The sequence below is a fragment of the Varroa jacobsoni genome, unplaced genomic scaffold (genome assembly GCF_002532875.2).
Source record: "Varroa jacobsoni isolate VJ856 unplaced genomic scaffold, vjacob_1.0 scaffold_279, whole genome shotgun sequence".
Lineage (NCBI taxonomy): Eukaryota > Metazoa > Arthropoda > Arachnida > Mesostigmata > Varroidae > Varroa > Varroa jacobsoni.
This window is the reverse complement of record NW_019213181.1, coordinates 11578-33174: the sequence shown is the minus strand read 5'-3', so window position 1 is coordinate 33174 and position 21597 is coordinate 11578. Positions and strand designations below refer to the sequence as shown.

General features: G+C 36.6%; 1 protein-coding gene and 1 long non-coding RNA gene across 2 annotated transcripts; both read right to left on the bottom strand.

The window, feature by feature from the left end:
- Positions 1-397: 397 nt before the first annotated feature.
- On the bottom strand, positions 398-11346 carry LOC111258954 (importin subunit alpha-8). Its single transcript, XM_022830570.2, has 8 exons — positions 10979-11346; positions 9773-9890; positions 8458-8537; positions 6899-7302; positions 4054-4214; positions 2479-2714; positions 1194-1384; positions 398-1003 (listed from the first exon to the last, which is right to left on the bottom strand). Exons 1-8 carry the CDS (start codon positions 11226-11228, stop codon positions 857-859), a joined length of 1587 nt encoding a protein of 528 aa, XP_022686305.1. The 5' UTR covers positions 11229-11346; the 3' UTR covers positions 398-856.
- A 1814-nt stretch (positions 11347-13160) lies between these two features.
- Positions 13161-21098, bottom strand: LOC111258958 (uncharacterized). The gene is made up of 3 exons (XR_002679327.2): positions 20910-21098; positions 15113-15233; positions 13161-14130 (listed from the first exon to the last, which is right to left on the bottom strand). It is a non-coding gene; the product is annotated as an uncharacterized LOC111258958 (long non-coding RNA).
- Positions 21099-21597: the final 499 nt, after the last annotated feature.

Sequence of the window (21597 nt, the reverse complement as noted above, 5' to 3'; positions counted from 1 at the left end):
CAAAAAGCGTGTATTGAAAATGCAGGTTTGAGTTTTACCAATTGATCTCTAAAAACACTCGATGCTAATGGACCCAGCCGACGTATAGACCATGTAGTAAATACAGAACAGTTAAGAAATGGAATAGATATAACAAAGTTCGAAAATTGACGAAACCTCTTTCTGGCCGATTAACAAAACACTTCGCGATTGTAATATTCTTCATATACAAATGGAGCCTCGTAGGTCCTTACTAAACGCTAACGCATTCCAATAAGATAATATGCGATAGCTGAATCAAAAAGTTGTTTTTGTTCCTCACAAACGTAGTGCTATTTCAATCACTATAAAATTTATATGACAAATTCTAAAAAAATGAGACGTCCTTGAATGGTGATAAAATGAATATAACAGTCTGTATGTAATTCAGCAAAGCGCCAAATGTATGTTTTTTTATTTATCCCTTAAATATCCCCTAACTGATTTTGAGTTAAGGAATTCAAGTAGTCAACAATGTTACAGAGCTTCATTACTCTTTATCTCACCAGTCATTTCATTTTCTAAAATTTTTACGCATTCCTAAATGTGCTAGAATAAACAGATGACTCTTTGACATAGCCAAAGCTATTTTTGCTCGAGGCAATTTTCATATGAAAGAATTAGCCAGAATCTGCTGCGGGTGCTAACCATAGTATTTTTGGTTAAGAACAAGAGGTTTTTCAAAAACCTAACCCATGAGGAAACAATGGTTTGATAGATTTGGTTTTGTGCTTTGCACATCTAGTAAGAAAAGTTTATGGGGAGGATTATCGGAGATCATGTAAACAGTAGTCACTTGCCACTTATTTATCCATAAAATTCATAGAAAACCAGAACTTTAAAATTGGAATGGATTGTTGCTGGACCCAGGATTGTTCGGGTTGAACACGTAATTTTGACTGTCCTCGGCTACCGCAGGGCCTGTCTCACTTTCGCTGACTTCGCCCCAATATTCTTCAACGAGTTTAACGGCCATCCCGTAAATCTAAAAATAGCAACATTAATTATTGTAACTTATTTTTTCATCTTAAAAGTTCAGTATGTAAAAAGAACGTAAATATGTAAACAAGGTGACTTTAATCAAAAGCAACTCAAAACATTAATTAGCGTTTCAACGATCGAGAAAGGTTTACTACAACGCAGAGAGAAGGAACTTCAGTAACGGTCTTTCTTACCTCTTCGTTTTCGTGGGCCTGCAATCGCTCCAGTTGATCAACAAGTCCTATTTCCTCAAGCACCTCGCATAGGGTATCACGCTGGTTCATTTTGTCGCCGGCTTGTAGGATATTCCTTACAGCATCGAGAACCACCATAGTGATCTTAGCGTCATTTTGAGTTAGCATGTCAATAAGCGGTTGGAGTACACCTGAAGTTATCATAAGGTCGAATATAAATACCATTTCTAACTAATGCAGCTTAAGTTTATACTTTGTGTGGTTTTACAATAAGCTATACAATGATGCCTGAAAATACCTCTACTATTGTCAGTGTAACAGTTTTAATCCTAGCATTAATTTTCGATTGAGACAGCTAACATGTGTAGCAGCTACGCAATGGTACTACATCGCACAAATTTTAAGAGCGTATATTTATGAAATACTGCTAGCGAATGGTGCCATATTAAAATGTCACCAGAACTTTTTGGCTGGCCAAAAGGCTTGAGGGATGAGGTCAAAATACTGAAAAAGCCCGGCCTTAGCTAAATGACTGCCTTAGTTGCTATATGTTCCTACCACCGAGAGACAAATGGCCTGTTTCTCACCACTTTCAACGCCTCTCACTATAAGTGTTTACTATAAATTCTTAAATGGCTAAGTTAAAGTACATTCGTTAGTCGGCGATTGAAGACGATTAGTTGTTTCACGTTTCAAAGCGTTTCAGGCACCGTAAAGTTCGCGCAACGGCTAGTGGAAGGTATCGTTCTGACACAGGGATTTTAGTAGCAGCAGTAATTCTTTTTCATTGATCCAAACTTTTCCCCGCCGATTCACCGAATAAGGCGATACATATAATTAGAATTGTTCCGATTTAACTGGTATAGCCTTTAAATATTTCCTATGAGAATGAAAGCGCGGCCATAAGTAAGAAAATGGAGAGAATGTTTTCCTATGCGTCTTAGGTGGAATTTGTTAACATTCTTGTGTCCTCAATACAAGCTTTTATATATTATAAATTTGGTATTGAGGTGTTTATCTCGTACTAAGCAGTGATTAACAACAAACCGCTCAGTATGATGAGTCGCCGAAATTTAGAAGAGCTTTGAAACTTGTAAGCGTATACCTTTTGCGTTTATATTTATGTGTTCCGTTTGCTTAACCTGAAATAAGATCTGTCGAAATCACTTGTCATAATAGAACCAGCTAAATGTATACACTCTGATTTAAGGTGGAAGCGACGCTTAATATGAAAACATAGAAACATCCCGGAGCGAGAATAAATGGACTTGCAAGTATCACGCACCTTCTTGAACCAGTAATGCTATCTGATCTACGCTTCCTCCGCAAGTGAAATTCGAAATCGCCCAAGTAGCTTCCTTCTGGGTTTTAACATCTCCATGTTGAATGAGCTCGATGAGACAAGGAACAATCCCAGCGGTAATCACAGCTTGGATTTGACTTTGATTGCCAGCTGTGATGTTTGACAGTGCCCATGCCACTTCCTTACGGAGATTCAATGTCTCGTTTGCTAAAAGATGCCTAAGAAGTAAAACAGCAGAAATGAGTAACATTTAAGCCAAAGCACAAAACTCCACCGTTTGCGCACAGTCAAGATTATCTGATTCTGTGTTAATCTAGCCTAAAGTTCAATTAAAGATATGCTAAATACATCCAGTTTAATGCCTACGCAAAATTGCGGTGCAAGGTTTAGGACAATTTGTTGGGCTAATCGAAATACTGAATATTCCCACTACAATCTATTACGCAGCCTGCATCCTCATATATAGGTATGACAGAGTAATACTAAACCATAGTCTCGAAACTTTCAAACCTGAAAAAAAGCTTCTCTGTCTTAAGAAGTGACAGAAAACCGCAAATCATAATTAGCATCAAGGTACATCTGAACTCTATGCTACTCTGTTATTTGTCCATCTCACAAAGAAAGAGAGCTTTTACTTCACAACTATATTCTTTCGGGCAGTAGCATTATACGACAAAAAATTTCAAATAATTGGCCAAAAGAAAAAATGACAGGTTTAGGTTCTAGTAGTTGTCAAATATTGTTTCAACCGCATCTCCAGTATTCATTTAGATTTTAAAAATATTTTTAGCCATGGTTGGGTGACATATCTAGTTTCTTTTATTGTCGTTTTAATTGTTATGAGAATCATTATCTTCTCAGAAATTTCATTTTATAATAAGTACACATGTCGCACTATGTGGCTTATGTAACACGGGTTTAAGAGTGTAGTTTTAAACACGCCACGAAACTACTTAGCAAGAAGATGTTTTAACTCTATTAATAGATTCCAATTTCACAGTGATTAACGCTACCATTGAATCACGAGAAATCAAAATTTAATTAGTCACACAGATGCCAGCACACAAGTTTTCGGGATATCATAAACCTGTTATAACAGGAATAGAAAACGGCAAATATTTTGAAAAGATGAAAAAGGAATTTAAGTTTCCTTACAGTATATTTTTATTCCCCTTTTCCACATTATTGTGTACGGAATATTTGCACATGGAAAAAACGTTTATTTGTTTGATGCGGTCACCATGATACCAATAGACAAACCGATTTTAAGTAGTTCAAGTTAGCATCTTTATAACTTAGTCCTATTTATAATTGAAAAAAAATAAAATTTCTATACTCAATTGTTTACCGGGCGTGTCTATTGTACAACTTAAAAAAAATTATATTATTAAAGGGCTATCAAATGGAAATTACCATTTTATAAAGTACCAAATTAATATTGACTTTTTAGTTTTTGAGGACTCAATAAAATGATGATTATTGTACAAGATTACCAGCTATTGATTTATGTCGATTTATAAATGCATAAAGGAAGCATTATTAGATCAGGTTTTTTACCTGAAGGCTGGTAAGGCACCGTGGTCGATCACCGCCTGCGTCTGTACATCAGTTCCGGTAACAATATTACCCAGCGTGCGTAACGCTGGTACAACAAGATTACGATCATTTGAAGAACTAATTATGCTTACAAGACGATCGAGCACACATTGGTCCACCACCTAAAGTAGATCAGCCATCACAATCAAAAGCATGCCAAGTCAATGGTAGTGTGTGATCACTATATAGCGAGTAAATTTATTTTACCAAGTAAATAGTAGATTAAACGTCATCTATTTTGAAATAGATAGCAAGCCTTCGGTATTTTTCAATACCTGTTTTTTAGCCATATGCATGAACTAAACAGTAGTTGTAGTATTATAACACTATTTACAAACCAGTCTGCTCGTAGTTCTTATTAGTCTTTTATACGTTTTTCTATTCAGTCATTATAAATTTTTCACTTCATTTATCTGTTAGTATCATTGATCGGCATAGATCGAGAAAAATCTTAATTTTGTCCTACAATTTATTTGTAAGCAGTGAACATTTCTGGGGTAGCGGATTCATATCGTAAATGCCTCGTTGTGGACGTAATTTACAAACCCCGATTAGAGTTGGCACTAAATTCAATTTTTTTCAATACTTCCAGTTGGGCAGTTACAATATATCCTAGCATAAATATCGTTTCTATAAAAAGAAACGAGATCTTTGGCTAGGTTTTTATTTATAATGTATTTGAAATTCCAATGGTGGCATACGCATAAAAACTAAAAGCCACTTAATGCCCAGTTTTATGGAATCCCCCAGAAATGCGGAAAAGCATTCCTAGATAGACAACTAATAAGGAAAGTTCTTGACATTCATATTAAAACAACTTAGTTACCATTCTCAAAATAATAGAGAGTTACTCAGGGCTTGATCAAACAGTGTTTAGCTTAGTAATCTTTCTGCATGCTAGAAAAAAACTTCCCGATTAGGATTTTTTATCAGCACTCACGCCAAGAAATATCGATACTGTCGAAACAACCGACATTATTTGCTAATTCTATTTCGTTATTGTTCTGAAATAGACGAGCCTTGTAACAACAATTAGATTTGGGTTTATATACATCGAGCGTTTCACTTAAAAGCGTTTATTAAATTATAATCAATCTTCGCTCCTTCTAGCCGTTACAAACACCTCAAAAAGAACTGACTAAGTAATTAGTGATTTATTTCTTACTCCGACCAAAGTCTGTTATAAGCAAATTCGTTTGATTTTGGCTTCTTAGCTCAAACTCGGAGATACCACGCTGAATGCGAAGTTAAAATTCGTGACGCTTTTGAAGACACAGCTATGACGGTATGCACAGTAGAATTTTCTGGATGTATCCGATTCTAACGTAATAGATCGTTTACATTCAATGCGGATGGCTTGCAGATTTGGAAGACTAATTTCTCATGCGCTGACCGAGACGCAGGAAGTCCGTTAGGGGAGTCGCTTTGCATCACCGCTACATCGGTTTCATCGTAGATTACTTGCATCGGATTACCACCTGTGGCTAGAAGCAAGCTGCACCCGACGAACGAGGTAGCGCTACAGAGCACAGGTCAGGTTATTCCGGTACATCCCAACCGGCGAAGGCTTTCTGGTGGAATAGTAAAGACGTCTTGTATTACGACTTTGTGAAGCCGTAGGAATCAATCTGAGAAAGTTACCCTACATTAAAAAGAGAGGAAGCTGTTCCGCATGAAAAGCAACATCGAATTTTCCTTTGCAGAAACGCTATCCTACACCAAGGGAATAGACTTCTGATATGCGATTTTTACTGAAGTATTACTCATGGCTTGCGCAAGAAGCCGTGTTTAGTTGCCCAGGGGAACTGAATAGAAGTAGTTTAGATAAGTAATTTAGTTTAGATATGTGTGATTTAAAAATACTTTAGAACGATTATATATATAAAAAATTAAGATGTTCGCATGCAAAGATGCAAAAGCCTGTAATTGTATGGGAAACACCATCTGTTCCACGAAATGATGATATGTACATGGAAGAGACCTTCGTTTTCTCGTTTAGAAACTATCTGAAGCTAGTTAGTTATAAGGACGATAGGTAGTACCCAAATGCTAATTCGGTTAGAGAAATATTAGGCTAAGCTTTATTTATTATATTACTTATTCTACACACAACGCTGTTTTCTGTCTATCAAAATCGACTAAAATTCGGCAGGCGAGACCATTCACGCGTTTTTCTAAAAACCTAAATAATAATTAAAGTGAACGGAGCAGTCAAATAACGGGTCTTTAACACCTGTTGTACCTTGAGTATGTTGCGTATGAAACAGGCGCATAGAAGCGGAAAGCGCGTTCTCTTTCATACCGAAATTTTTTTAAACGGGAAGTTCTCGTTATCCCTGACGAACCGGAGTCATCTATGCCCTAAAAAACTCCAGTAATGAAAAAGGAGCCTCAGCTTTACGATGAGGTTTGAAGGTTTCTTCTACTACTACTTTGCTTCCTCTGGGTTTTAGAGCTATAGATTAAACCATTAATAATATTTTTTTATTTTACTCACTAATTTTATCGACTTGTGATTAACAAACCTGAAACGCACCTTACACGAAAGGTAAAGTTTTTTTCTCCAAGTTCGTATGCTTACCTTTTCTATCAAAGCAGTGAATCTCACAGCATTTAATATTTTTTGAAGCACCGTGTGTAAAATTTCGGTGTCTCAACAATAACCGATGCTTCGGTGCCCGATAATCATATCGAACAATGTTCCGTTCACCTAGCGTTATACTTGCCTTTAGTTTTGATATATTCAATAGACATTAATTTTCCGAAAAAAAAAATGTAACATCGTATCGATTAATTTATTACGCACCTCTTGAATGCGGTCATCGGTTCCGTCGGAAATGTATGAGAGAGACCAACATGCATCCGAAATCACAGCGTTAGATTCATGCATCAAGAGTTGCTTTATCGCAGGAAGACATTCCACAACAGCTTCGAGTGGAGGAGGAGGATTCTTGTTGCGGCAGAGATTGCTAAGGCACCAGGACACATTCGCCAAGAAGTTGCATGACGTATCTTGCTTTATAAGCTTAATCACAGCAGGTATTATTCCGTTTCGGATAAGCATGTCACGGTACTCAGGGCCGTCGCCTGCGATATTTGCCAACGCCCACACAGCCTGCTCAGCCACATTATTGTGCTTCGATCCAAGGAGCTGTATGAACAATGGACAAGCGCCTGCTCCGACGACGCACTTAGTCTGCTCCGCCGTGCCTGAAATCAAATAAGACATGGATTTATTTAGATCCCATACCGATATTTTTAAATGGATCGTGAAATAAATGCACGTACGTAAAACTAGTTGGGCAAATACACAAAGGTTTGAGAAAATTAGTGGTTTAAAAAAATGATATCTCTTTACCTATTTTGGTTCATGGTTCGTATATTTCGTTTGCTTAAAACGTTATAGACCCTGTGTGATAGCTAGTTAGCCAGCGTTTCAAATAGAGCAAACAAAGTGACATTTGCTGGCTTCAGTACTCTATGAAGCTTCACCACGTCAATATTTAACAAATCTGAATAGTAACTTCAGCAGCCTTTACGAGGTCGTTCTTTAGAAATAAGCAAGTTAACATAAAATAAAACTTGTACAGATATGTACATTCAGTCCAGCAATGAAGTTAGACACGCCGAAAATACATTTTATGTACGCAACGTTTCCACCGACAAATGTTAGCATGCGGATATCGCGTCACTAGCGCATGCTAATAAAACGCTAGGCAACTTCAGCGAAGCAAATTTTATTGAAATTTGTTTGCTATGGTAGGTAACGCGTTTTTACCATAAAATGTATAAACCTATCGAAATCGTAAATGGCCATATTCAAAACAACTCATGCGTTAGGTCACTGCTTAAAATACTGCTGTTAGCAGATTTATAATCAGTAAATACAAGTATACTGCCTTGGTATAGCTTTAGATACTAATGTTAATATAAAGTTGTTAAGAATTATGGTAACAGAACCTGAATTTGGCTCATTGTAATCATAATGATAGAGAAAAACAATGAACTTTGGTATAGACAAAGCACAGTTATTCGAATTTAAAACTTAAACGTAGCACTGGTTTTGTTTATTTCTAAGTGGATATCTCGCCCATCAATAAATTTAGATTGAGTTTAAATTTCGCTGGAAATAGCTTTAATTTTTGCATTAGATTCTCTTTGTGACCCCACCAACGCGGCAGTAAGCCTGAGATCGTAATTTCAAGCTTTTTTCTTTTCATTTTTTTGGGAAAATATTATTTTTTAGTCACTACTTTATACCTAAATAACATTGTATCTTGGCGAAAAACCATTTTGCTCAGCCAGATGGATAGAACTAACATTAAGCCAAAAAAATATGCCAGTTAAAGTTAACAAAACACTGACCTGAAGCAATATTGGTGAGAGCCCACGCAGCCTCAAATTGAAGATCAGGGCGGTCTTGTGCCTTGAGAATTTCCACTAGCCTGTACCAAATACATCAATTTTACACGTGAATGAATTCAAACTTTGTGACCAAAAATGTAACGGTATTTAACAACATACTAATAAGCGAGGCAGTGTACGATAGACGATGGCGTCCCGACGATTTATTTCTGTTACAGAAAACTCATCAAAATTAAATTTCAGGGGTTAAGGTTGATCCAAGTGAATTTTTGAGCGCTTCGACTTTTTTCGATTAAATCTATTGAATTACTAAGTCAATCTATCTAACCATACACACCCCAAGTGTGCTCAGCATACTTAGCACGAATACAGTGCTTTATAAATCAATACCTCACTCAGTATACATGTTACCAATCGACCGTTTTAAAACTAAATTTCCGAGTTTTTTTAACATCAAAATATTTTTGGACTTGTAGGAATTTTTACGGCATTCCTGATAAACTGCACATGCTTTTGTACTTATGTCACTTGTGACCTGTAATGTACTTATAGGAGCGTTTTTAAATGTGCTTTTAAAAACAGCAACAGAATAAAAACCTTGTTAACATTACCGTTCCAATCAGTCTATACGTTCTATTTAACTTCCATAAGATCATTTTATAAGTAATAATTTTAGGAAGTTTGATTGCCTTCAAATAGGTACCGTAAACTAAGCTTGTTGAAGTTTCTGTTGTATTTTAGTAATCAATAAGTTGAGGCGATTTCATATTTCTTATGGCATGAAAATGCGTTTCTAATATTAATCGGATCCTATTATTTTTGGAAATTTACGCTTCAGAGTCGCCAGAAAGATATTTAAAAAAATAACTATTTAGCTTCATTTGGTAATTATTGCTTGCAAATACATTGCCAAGAAGTACGAAGTTATTTCACCAAAACAGGAGCCTTTATTAAGGAAATCAAAAAATCATCTGCAGATTTACACAGAACCTACCACAACCTACATATGAATCAAGGTTTAGTTTTTAGGTAAGGCCAAAATAAAAGTCACAATTTGACTGCAGAAATCGAATTTGTTCTTCTACATACTAAGTGTTCTGTAATAATAAACATAATTATAAGAAACGTATTTCTCAGTGAGCCAGTACGTGAAATATAGCACTGAATTTGACAAAACAGAATAATTGCATATTTTAATCGGAACAATTCAAAAGTGAACGAGAGTTTATTCAAGCGAAACAGATGCATGATGTACGAGCGCTTTTTGGTCCAATCTAAGAAGGTTACGTCATTTTGTGATAATGATGTGACCCACCTAGGTACAGCATTGAGTTCGATGAACTTGTCAATCGGCGGATTTCGTTCCTTAGATAAGACGCGTCGAGATAGGTGTGTAAACTTCAGAACAGTTTCCACATCATTAGAATAGATACCTGAAACAATGAATAAACCAAGAAAAGTACCTTAAACTGTAAGCGGTAAAAGAGGGTAGATATAGCGGTAATTAGTAACTGCGACTGTTATAAAATCAGTTACATTTAGGAAAAAGAAGGGCATGTAAATTCTCGTTTCAGACTCGAAGAAGTTTTTTTAAAACGATACTATTTTCAGGCTTGTTGATGTCGATGATTTCGCAAACGGCTCTAATGCTCTTCCTTTTTGTTTGTGTATTGATAACCAAATCAATGTAAAAAAGGGATTACTATAAGAAGACGTTTCCATTATTCTAAAAACTATCCTGGTGGGACAATAATAATTAGCTGTTTTATTACCTACATGCACCATTTGTACGCCAGGGTACATTACTGGAAAAAGTAAATTGCCATTACGTCTAACTAAGAAAAATAACTGTAAAGTAAATAATCCTGAATTGAGTGCGCTGATTCGATAACTAATGAAGGCATTGTTGGAACCAAATAGGAAGCGAATGAATCGTATTCTCGTGCGAAATTGCAAAACTTCGACTTTTAATATGATTATTCAGACAGTAAACACTTATGCGTCGGGTATTACACACTTAATTATTTTCACCGTATATAATTCGTTGAACACCACAACAGACTCAGAAAACGCGCATCGAAAGTTCCCATCATTTCTCTCAACGGAGAAGCATATCAAGTTTACCATAATGGCAATTTTCCACGTAGGAACTCAAGTAACGCAACATTGATACCGCACGATTACCAGTACTACTTATGAAATGGCACATATGCTTAAGGATTCGCGTGCACATTCTGAGTCGTGAGCATAATAAGGAACCGAGTTGGCCTCATGTGAACTTATAAGAAAATCTTAATTTCTTTGTTTGGAAAAATTTGGCCTACTCATGCACATAATCAATGTCCATCAGCGCAACTACCGTGTCCTAGATGTCTGCAAAGTCTTTTAATCATCGGACCATATTTCTCGACATGGCGCTACTAGATAACATGCACAGAGAATATTATTTGATTTCAGTGATATTAACATATCCAGGCTGGGTAAGCAGGGCCCTTATAGATGGACTCGACAATCTACATACCCTTCACGAGCTGTTCGATGTCCTGAATGGACTGGTGATCCCCTGTTTTTGAAGGCGTAATTGGATTGTTGTTGTCACTCTCGTCGAAGTCACCTTCCTCTGCATCCAAATGAATGTTGCGTCGTTTTGAGAGCTGCTCATCTTTACGAGCTTTACGTAATTCGATAACGTCTTCCTTGCGACGCAACCGGCCACTTTCAAGATCTTTCCCGTGATTTTTAAATTGAGCTAGGCGATCGTTTGGACCCATTTTTAATTGCAGGTGCTTAATAAACTAAACTTGGTTGGCTGTCGCCGAAACTCTGATTCCGAACTGAAGAGATGAGCAACGATTCCCGTTAGTGTTCCGCTACTGCAGCGCGCTCAGCCATCGATTTCAAACTGACTGAATTTAAAGATGGCCATACCCGCCAAAGGCGCAAGCGGGAAATTCAAACATCGCAGCGGTTATGCGCAAGAACATTGAAAAAAAACTTAAAAGTTTTTGCGATAAAATAAGAGTCGGTAAAGGTTTAACGTGTTTCAAGCAGTATTACCGAATGATGCCAAAAATAACACTCCACAAGGACTTGAATACCTGTGCGAAAAGCAGGTTACTAATTAAAAACTAATCGCAGTGGTAATAGTTTAATCCTCTGGCCATATCGCTTCCAAACTGAGAAAAACACGCTTTATTACTGCCGTTTTTGATTCACTATTAGTAGATTTTTTTTCATATAAATTATGGAGGAACTGAGGCTTGCTCAACGCAAAGATGATTTTTTACTAAGAGATGAACAACTGGAAGAAATGGGAAATACAAACCGAAATTTAGTGATAAGTTAAAAAAAAAGTGATTTAGATACATTTTGCTTCTAACATAAATCCTATGAATACGGTACAACTGTTTCTGTAGGATGTTGCTAATGTAGGAATATTTACATACGTGCATTCAAAAGGACAGTCAAGAAAAAGAAGACCTCAATACGCAACTACTTATCGGTATGTGAAATATAAGTCCGTGCCGATTTTGTTCTGCTTGATTTGGTTAGCTTTTGAAGAAAAATATTTAAGTGGCAGAGTGGCAGTTTGTCTATATATAAATAGTGTTCTTTAGAATCGAATTTAATAAGCAGCTGCTACTCTACTTCTCAGATCATTATTGACATGAAGGAATTTTCACGTAAATTGGTTTGAACGTAGTGAAGTCCTATACCTCTAAGGGTCAACTCGATCGTAAAATTCATCGATATATACATACTTGATACTGCAATATGCTCTATTTGAATATTGAATTTTTCAGACACCCAACATATAAATTTATGCCTTACAATACTTTAATGTGCTTCTTTCAGCTATGGCCGTCACACCTTAAGGCCATACGCAAAGCTTAGTATAACGAGATTTTTAAACGTGTTTGTGTTAAACTCTAGCTTTTTTCTGGTTTTAAACTCTAATTTCTAAAGATCATGCTAATACAAGAGTAAGTCAAGTCAATATTCGTCACTAAAACTCGTGGCTAAAACTCACACCGGCAAATTTTCAAGTTTCTAATAACGTTCAAAAATAGTATAAATTATCGGTTTCAGGTAAATATAAGGCTCATTATTAATAGCACACTATTTTTACCCGTTTTTAAAAAAAAAAAAGTACAGTGAATATCTTCTTTCGAGAATCTAAAAAGTGTAAGAAACATTTTCATATGTAGTATGAAAAAATGATAGAAACATTTTCTAGAGTTTCTAGAACATTTTTATATGTGTTTCAGCAAAAATTATTCAAAATCTAAAATATAAAAAATTATAGAAGTTCTAAGCAAGATTCTTCAAGGATTCTCAATTAAATTCAATTAGTTTCAATTAAATTAATCAAACCCAATAGCATTTTGGTTTTTTAAGTAGCTAGTCTATTTATTTGCGAATTCTCAGATTCATATTTAAATTGAAAAGCTTGGTAAATGTTATGATTTACTCTATAGAAAGTTTAAAAAAACTGAAGTAAACATCATTGTAACCCTTTTATTTACATTCAGTTTGATATGTTAGGCCTACTTTACGTCTAGAATGCATCCGAGCCAAATTTAAATCGAATATAAAAGATTCGGGTATAGATTGGTCTTTTCACGACCTACTAAACGTAAACCTAAGAGCTTTTACTATCTCATCAATAACTTTTTCGCAAATGATTGGGAGGCAGAAGTGAAGTTATATTTTGAAGGTAGTGTTTTTATCTTACGGATAATGCTTTATTCCGAAATAAATAGAATAAACAGACAGAAGTAACGTCCTCGCACTTGAATTGGAGTGCAGTTCTGCAAAGTTACGTACATTAATTTTTCTACTAAAATTACTAAAGTTTCACTAATATCAGAATTTTTTAAAATTGGTTATGCACTTCTCTTGGTTATCCCAATGTTGTCTATATACAAAAGCTTTGTTATGAAAATCTATTTGATTGCATCGTAAGTAATGTCGTTTTTCCATTAAACAAAAGTGTATTTGATTCAAAGTCTAGCATCATGCATCCAATGCTGCTTTCTACGGCCTTCTTCTATTTTCAACCAGTTTATCTCCTTTCGCCAAAAATATCCATATGTGATTATGTAGGACTCGTCTAACCAACAACAACAATCTTTAACGATATTTTTTTATTTTCAAACTATTATTATTTATTACGAATTTCTTTCTCTAGTTACCAACAATATAGTGACTCCTTGGTATGAGGTTTGGAGCATATAGTGGATGTAGAAAGCTTTTCACTTAAGTTCCTGGAAGATCAGGGTTTTTCTCAACATTTTTTCATGTGTGGCTAGGCATTGTCGTCGAAATTGATGAAGTGGTGCACAAAGCCTTTCCTTTCAGATAGTCCTTGTTGATTGATGCACGTGTAAACTCCTGCTAATGGTCGTGTTCTCCAAGGATTTCCCATTGTGTAGGACCCTTTCGATTTCGCCAAACATAAATCGGTATCTTATTAGGATCGAGATCTGGCTTAGCTTTGGCCTTAGACGTATCTTTTGGAGCTACCGACTTTAGTCTATGCTTCATGTCAATGAGAAAACACGGTTTCTTGTTACCGGTGCTAATTCTGTGTGCAAAACTGTCGGCAGGGTGAAATGTTGAGTTCCAATGAGAGCGCTTCATCCAGTCTACAATGCACCCAAACTTCTAATGCTTAAAAAAAGAAACATGAATTTACTGACAATAGTCGGATGTTCGCAACATATTTTCTCGATCAATTCACGAGTCATTTGATAGTTGAACCTCAGATGGTCGATAAGAGGGGGGCACATCTTCCAGATTCGAAATTCTGTCTTCAAATGCTTCGAATTTGACGCCTAGTTGCCTTTGAACATTACTTCCCTACACATTAAGCCCCTTTATATACAAAGTAGTACATCTTCAAGCTTAACAAACTTCAAGAGTCCTTTCATTTGCAGATTTCACTTACTGCACAATGGAATTACAACGGATGGGGGAAGAGAGAACCTTTAGGACATTTTGGCAATATTTTATAAAACTAAATAAACACAAGAGGATTGGATGGAAATCGGCATATTTAAGACAACGACATTACATATATATATAGACACTAAACCTCACCTATGGGTATTTATTATGGCTGTTTGAGCATTTAGCCGGTGTTTTGTAAGCTTAATGTTACATCTTTATGTTCTTGGTGCTAAACGGGTAGTAGTTATTACGTTACTTCCGACTCCAGTTACATGCGCGAAAATTACTATACATCAGTATTCAGTTTAGCATAGCGACAATTCTATATGGGCAGCCTGGTTTTGTTGGAACTAACCATTCTTCCTCGAAGAACGCCGTAAATATTAATATAAATCGTATTTCATGAATCGCATGTTATGCGCGAACACTTGGCGAGTTTCGTATTCTATGAAAATACGCTTCGAAAAATTCGGGGCCAGTGAAAACTAAAGATTTTTCTGCATGACAATTCCATTCTCGTGTATACATTGTTTGGCCATTTCTCCTTGATTAGAGATGAAACGTCTCCGTTAAAAATTGTCTTCTGTCTTCGTCTTATAGATTTTGATCTATATCATCGACCGCTTTGCTGCGTATATTGCAGAACACTGCCACTTGTTTTCCCTAGCTATCCGCAATTTCTTTTCTCTTTTTCTGTGCTCACCTTCTTCCGTATGGAGTCCGCCACTGTCTTGGCCTCCTTTGCTGATTCTTTTATGTCCCTTGGGGTGTTTGGAACATCTATCGTTGCGAGGTTATGAATTCTCAGGACCGGTTTGCAAGGCCTACAAAAAGATTTACCGGGATATTTTCGTACTTTTTTGTTGTCGACCCCCATTTCCTCTTTATTCAACCATGCTTTGTACGACTTGAATAATCCTTTTTTTACCTACCAGCTTTTCTCTTACTTTGTGAAAAAGGTCTACAGTCCAAATCTCTCCTTTTTCCCCAACCCGCAACGGTGCTGTCAAGTATGAAAAAAAAATTGGTACGAATTGAGGATTCGCGCTTTGATAGCCCAATCCTGACCGGAACATATGTATTTCTCACAAAGCAAGCTGTACAATGGATTGCCAACTGATTGGTATTCATGCTGACTTCATTGTTTTCGTTTGTTTGAGCCAGACCACAATAAGCCGGTCGTCGTTGTCACCACAAGGCGCGCCGTCGACTAAGATCAAAATCGTGAGGTTAAGCACCGATTTCTCTCTGTGCTTTCCGTCAAACTGGTTTTTCAATGTACGAGCCGTTTTAGTCAGAAGTGGCAATTTTGCTCTTAGAGCAAACGGTGGTGTTTAGTACGGAGCCGATCCCTTAAATCCCACTTATCCTTTTCACCAGTTCGATTTTTAGTGCTCTCGAGATGCATTTGCATATCCGATATGTTTTTAAAGTCCTTAAAGTGAAAAATAACCAATTTTATTTGTTCAATCAAATACATTCGATAAGACGAGCATGGTAATATCGAATGAATGTGTAAGAAACTTTCTTCAAGTAATCTTGGACTAGGGGTGTTGTGCGATGCTATATTTCATTTTAACACATTTTCCATTAAATGGCAACCGTTAGCAAGTCCTTTTAATCACAGGACGCTTAAACAAAAAGAATGGACCAGTTTAGTTTTTTTAGCAGTAATTTAAACTAAGTAAAAATAGCCTAGCCTTTGGAAGCTGTCATGGGTACGAGATCGTTTACTGAACGTAAATTAAGAAACACAAACTAAGGTAGAAGATTTGTAGATTACTCTCAGCCACTAACAGTATGACAAATCATAATTGTTGATTACTAAGATTTGTCATAAGTAGAACTGCGAAATTTTACAGTGTTCTCGCAGATTTGAGTTCGAAACTTAAAAGGGGTTACCATGTCTATATGTCGCGATAACTAACAAAACTCATTGACTCGTATTCATCCATCATTTGTTTTGGAGTTTTTCTTTTACGAAATAGGTTCGTAATCGTTAAACTAGTGCTAGTTGTTTAAAATCCTACAATTCAAACTATTTAGGCGTTACGAATTTTTTTGTTAGTTTGTGGAACGTCGGAACAGGCACGCAAGGAACGTTTTACTGAGAAAAAGTATTCAAAGCGGATAAACGCATTCGATATTAATCGTTAGGGTAAAGCAAACTGATGTTCATCTAAGCAATGCTTGTCCGACACAGTAAACATGTCTACTATAACTGCCTGTGTTTATTTCTTTCATTAATCCAACTTGCCGTGTAGTATAAGTCATTGGCCGGGCCAGCGCGCCGAACGTATAGAGGAGCGAGGCACTCGTAGAATATTGTGCGTAATAGAGAAAACGGACTCTTTACGTATTCAGGAAAAACAAATAATGATAATAAACTTATGTAGTTGTTTGGTTTCATTTCCATTTATACAGTGCCGTGAAACTCAAATTGAATGCCCCCGTAATCAGTTCTACCTGGTCCTTTAAATCACAACTGCTAAACTAACCTAACGATCGTTTTATCGAAATTGGTAGAATAAATCACTAGTTGCAAGTATAGCTAACGATATTTAAAATGCAATGGATGTTGCCAGGTTATGATGTAGGTGAATGCGCAAAATAAACAAGCTACGGTGATTGAACACAATATAGTAAGAGGATATATGTAGGGTAAACTGACCTGTTCTTTTTCTGAGGTTGACAAAAAAACAACATCGAACGAAAGGGAAATGTCAGTGAAGGGGTGCCAATTCCAAAATACTATGCGTAAATAATACGCAAGATTCAAAGGTTATTCAACACAAAAACGTTGCACGAAGGCACATATTAGGCGATTTAATAAATTTCTGAGTACTTTACGTTTCAAAGCCCAACTCGTTACTTCTGTTGGAAACTAATATTAGTATAGAATGACCTATATAAGATAGAAAATCGGTTCAATAGATGCACTTAGATTTTGAAGAGGTGAATCAGATAGATATATCAAAGTAAAATTCCTAGTAATTTACACAATCGCTAACTACCAAACCTACAAAACAGCAAAATAGAATTGGTTAACTAGTAAATCAAAAATATGGAGGCCAACCGTATCAATACCACCCGCAATATAAAAATCTCAGTTGTGCAAGATATAGTGTAGGAGACGGCTGTGGATGGGCAGAGAATGAAGGAACGGAAAGTTTTTTTTATTATCAAAGAGTGAAATTCGCAAGTTATTTTCTTAATATTTCAGATTCTAACAAGTTTTCATTTTTACCATATATAAAGCTCATTGCTTCATTCCTAACGCTCTCGTACCTTAATTCGAAATACCTGATGTATTAAAAACGGGACACAATGGACACGAGATACTCTGCTTGGGTTAGCTTTATATCGATAGTGTGTGTCCCAGTTAGTGGATATCTTCGGTTCGTGTAGGCCTAATCGACTTATATTTTCTTGCTAATCTTAGAGACACGTTATGGTCTAGGTTCGGACCTGCGCATAGACGCACTTCGTTTTGAGCTTTTTTTTTGGAGGTTAAGGGCAAATGCATTATGCAGACCAAACATCACTGAATTGTGCTTTGTCCGGTACTGTGGGACTCTCACCCACTAAACCCTGAACCTCTTTATCAGCTTGGGTCATGGTTCGGGATATGATTGATATTACTTCGGAACCATGACTTGCAGGAACGGTCATTTCGTCATCCTTCCCTTTAAACCGTTCCAGTCCATCCTCCATTCTGGCTTTCCTCTTGACCAGATACGCTGGGTCTCGAGGGGGACCGTACTCCCTGTTCTTTCGTTAATACCAATTGTAGTGTGTTAGGCCCGTAATTATTTCGGGCCTGTCCTTCTACTATTCTCTTATGTGTCATCCTTTCAAGTTTTTCCTTTTTTTCATAATATCATGAAAGAAGGCCATAACTTTGGCTCAGGTCGTCCTGTCTCTTGTCATCATATCCACCATTTCCTTAGCACTGCCCTTTGTTGCAACTTCTCTGTGTACCTGCTTATCTCTATCCGCTTAATGCCTGGCAGTGAAGAAGAGTATGCTCTACTCCGTCTTTCGTGCCCGACACGCAAAGTAAACATATGTCCACTAACGTCTTGCCGATCTTTATCATGTGTGTTTGTCATGTTTTGTTCGTTTTGTGCTGACAGGGGCCAGCCATCCGACGCAATGCTTAACGGCGATATCGGACAAAAGACTCGAAACATGGAGGATTGACGTATCAGGGATACTTCTACGATTCAGATTGTGAAAAGAGATGAGGTCTTAATTGTCGACAGAATATCAGAGTTCCCAAGAAATGAATAACTAACCAACTTTGCTCAAGGCGATAAATCAAATCCGTGTGTGAGCCTTATGCGACGTATCTGCGCAGTAGAATCCACCGCTTCGCTTTAAAACTCTAATGCTTGTCAGATATCTTGTATTCTATAGTAACATTTTAAATTGTTTCAACACTAGCTTTGTACGAACATCACAATAGCATATTACGACCCAATTAGAGGTCAGGCTATCATATTATGTCTTTCAATATATACTATGTTTTCACTCATGCTACAATGCTCATTCTCTTTAGTACCCGAGATCAAATTAATTAAAAAACAAACAAATATAAGCTCTACTTCCAACTATTATTTCTTCTGCTTTAATAACTATAAGCCGTGTAATTACAAATGACAATCAACTAAGGCACATTGGAAATTAATTTAAACTTCGCTTCCTTTTACCATATTCTTAATTTGGCACTTTGTAAAATCATTTTATAGTTTATAACTCGAAATTTAAAAATGTTTTTAGGTACGGAGTAATGGTGCAATGGCCACTCTACACTGCGCATTTTCAAAAATAGACATCTTTAAGATATGTTCGTTACGTTTGGGCAAGAAGAGCCTATAAATGGCCAATTTCTTTGTGAACCTAAGTGTAACCTTAAAACGGTGTGGAAAGTTTTGCAGAACACATCGAGGGCGGAGTCAAAAAGGCGATGCTAGCCTCAGTTACGCTCGTAAAGGCAGGATACTGCAGTCACACGGTTCAACTTGGAGATTGCACTGACTGCTATATATATAGTATCTAGATCAACAGCTTTCGTTAAATACAAAGTTTGTGTAGCTAGCTGTCTTCGCTGGATGAAACTTGTATTCATAATCTAGGCAAATTTTCTGACTTTCTGTAGTTCACTACAATTCGCCTGCTAAAAGCCCTAGTTACAACAACCAAATAAACGGTCCTTAAATTAAAAAAACTTAATCTGTGCCAAATTTATATATACGTTTCCAAATTCCGATTCAGTCTATGCCTAGTAACAGTGCGTCACCTGTGCAAAAGCTATTATAACCTAGGAATATCGTTCATTATCCTGCGCGTGACAAAGTTCACAAATATTATGCTTTGTAGCGCTGTCGTTACTGGCAAAAGTAATCTCTAAAGTACTCTGATTGCTAACCTCGTCGCGCGTTAAATCACGCCATTGCAAGAGAGATCGGCTTGCATTTGATGTGGCGCAAAATGAAATATATTGTGCCAGTGGTTTTGAGTAAAGAATGGTACATGGTACGAAGTGAGATGCAGAGATTGCCGTATAGTCTAGGCAATGCATTTATTGTATATGGGTCTACTGCTCAAAAACTGGTCAGATCTACTGCTACAAAAAATCTACAGTTATGCAAAAGGGTATGCCTTTTCCATCTGCGGGCTCATGCCTCATAGAGCTCTAAGCGTACGTTTGCAGCCCCTATATTAGCCATGGATAAGGACACCGATCATGCATGAAATATTTCCATAAAAACACCATTTCCAAGTCCATTTCTTCAGATACTTGGCTTCTTAAACTGAACAAAATTATTTGCTCGTTTATTTGCTCTCACTGGGTATATTAGTTGACCAATTATGCTGGAAATCTAAATATCAAAAAACATTATTTTTACGCACGTACTCGGTTTTGCAGGACGTATATAAAGTACTGTATAAAAATTGAGACAAATGTTATTGGATTAATGAGCGTGCTTTCATGCGCTACCTCTGGTAATAATTAAGAGTCAGTTCATGCTACTACTATGGCTGAAAGAACTGGCTTTCTGCCACCAAAAGCCAGTATTCGCGTTAGAATATAAAAAGTTTATAAGTTTATAAGCCCGTACTAGTTTATAAACATCTTCGAAAAAATAATACATATTTACACGGGTTGAAAAGATGCAGAAGTGAGCTTGGTGTAAAATCTATACAGCAGCATATTTGCAGGTTAAAAGCAAGCGATGTTTTGAAAAGTAGCTGACGCTGTAGTTTTGTTTTGTTTATACAGTTATGCAGTGAGACTTTTTTGGCCTCAGTGTTAACCATTTTAATGTCACTTCTCTTAGTACGTCGCTCTCGTAATTTATCTGCGAACTAGATAAATTCCTATCGAGTTTGGGTCATCCCGAATTAAATGCACCGTGTCGTGGAAATCAGTATGTTGCTACGGAATGAAAAAATAATAGTAGATTCCAACATTACAGGGCGGACTCGAAAGTTACCTGATGTCATACAAAAGCGCATTTCCAGCAATCGCTTTGTTTCAATGAGGGTGTTAGGGAAGGAATTAGATGTGGATGATATCACGGATTGTTTACGAAAATCTCAGGTATACGCCGTTTACAATAGAAATTAAAAACAAGTGCTCCCTGAAAACAAAAACAAAAACATGAAGGAGGTATGATTGGAGTTTCTGCTACTTAAATCTCCCACACACAAAACAGCATGCTGCTCTTGATTTTTCTCTGATGAGTGATTTCTGTCCTCGATGTACAAAGAAACCGCAGAAGTGACTGACAATCTAGAGGATGTGTCTATTGTGGATAGAAGTAAATTCGCGGCTAAAATGTTTATTCTGAGAATACTGTCCAGTACAGGACACGTTATATTGCCATACTTGCCTTACATTTCCAGAAAAACAAATGCATCAGTAGAGATAATCAATATCTACATATTGTATAGATTGTTGTGTCACCCTGCATAGCTGAAATGTTTGAAGGAAGATCATACGTTATATAATAATATACAATCCGATTAGTCTTCCATTAGCTGCATGCGAATAAATGCTTGTTTTGAAACGAGTATACATAACCTCGAAACACGCCATTTTTGAAGCCGTTGAATTACCTGCATAAATCGTTACTGATTAAACAAATTTCATTCATCAGACTGACATGCCGATATCAGTCT

What these genes read in the sequence shown, in the direction of transcription:
- LOC111258954 (XM_022830570.2), bottom strand. Translation starts at nt 11,228, where the DNA reads ATGGGTCCAAACGATCGCCTAGCTCAATTTAAAAATCACGGGAAAGAT. An exon ending in TCTCACCAATATTGCTTCAG is followed by an intron (nt 7,303 to 8,457) that starts GTCAGTGTTTTG and finishes ATTTGATTTCAG; the next exon opens with GCACGGCGGAGCAGACTAAG. An exon ending in AGGCCCACGAAAACGAAGAG is followed by an intron (nt 1,004 to 1,193) that starts GTAAGAAAGACC and finishes TGCTATTTTTAG; the next exon opens with ATTTACGGGATGGCCGTTAA.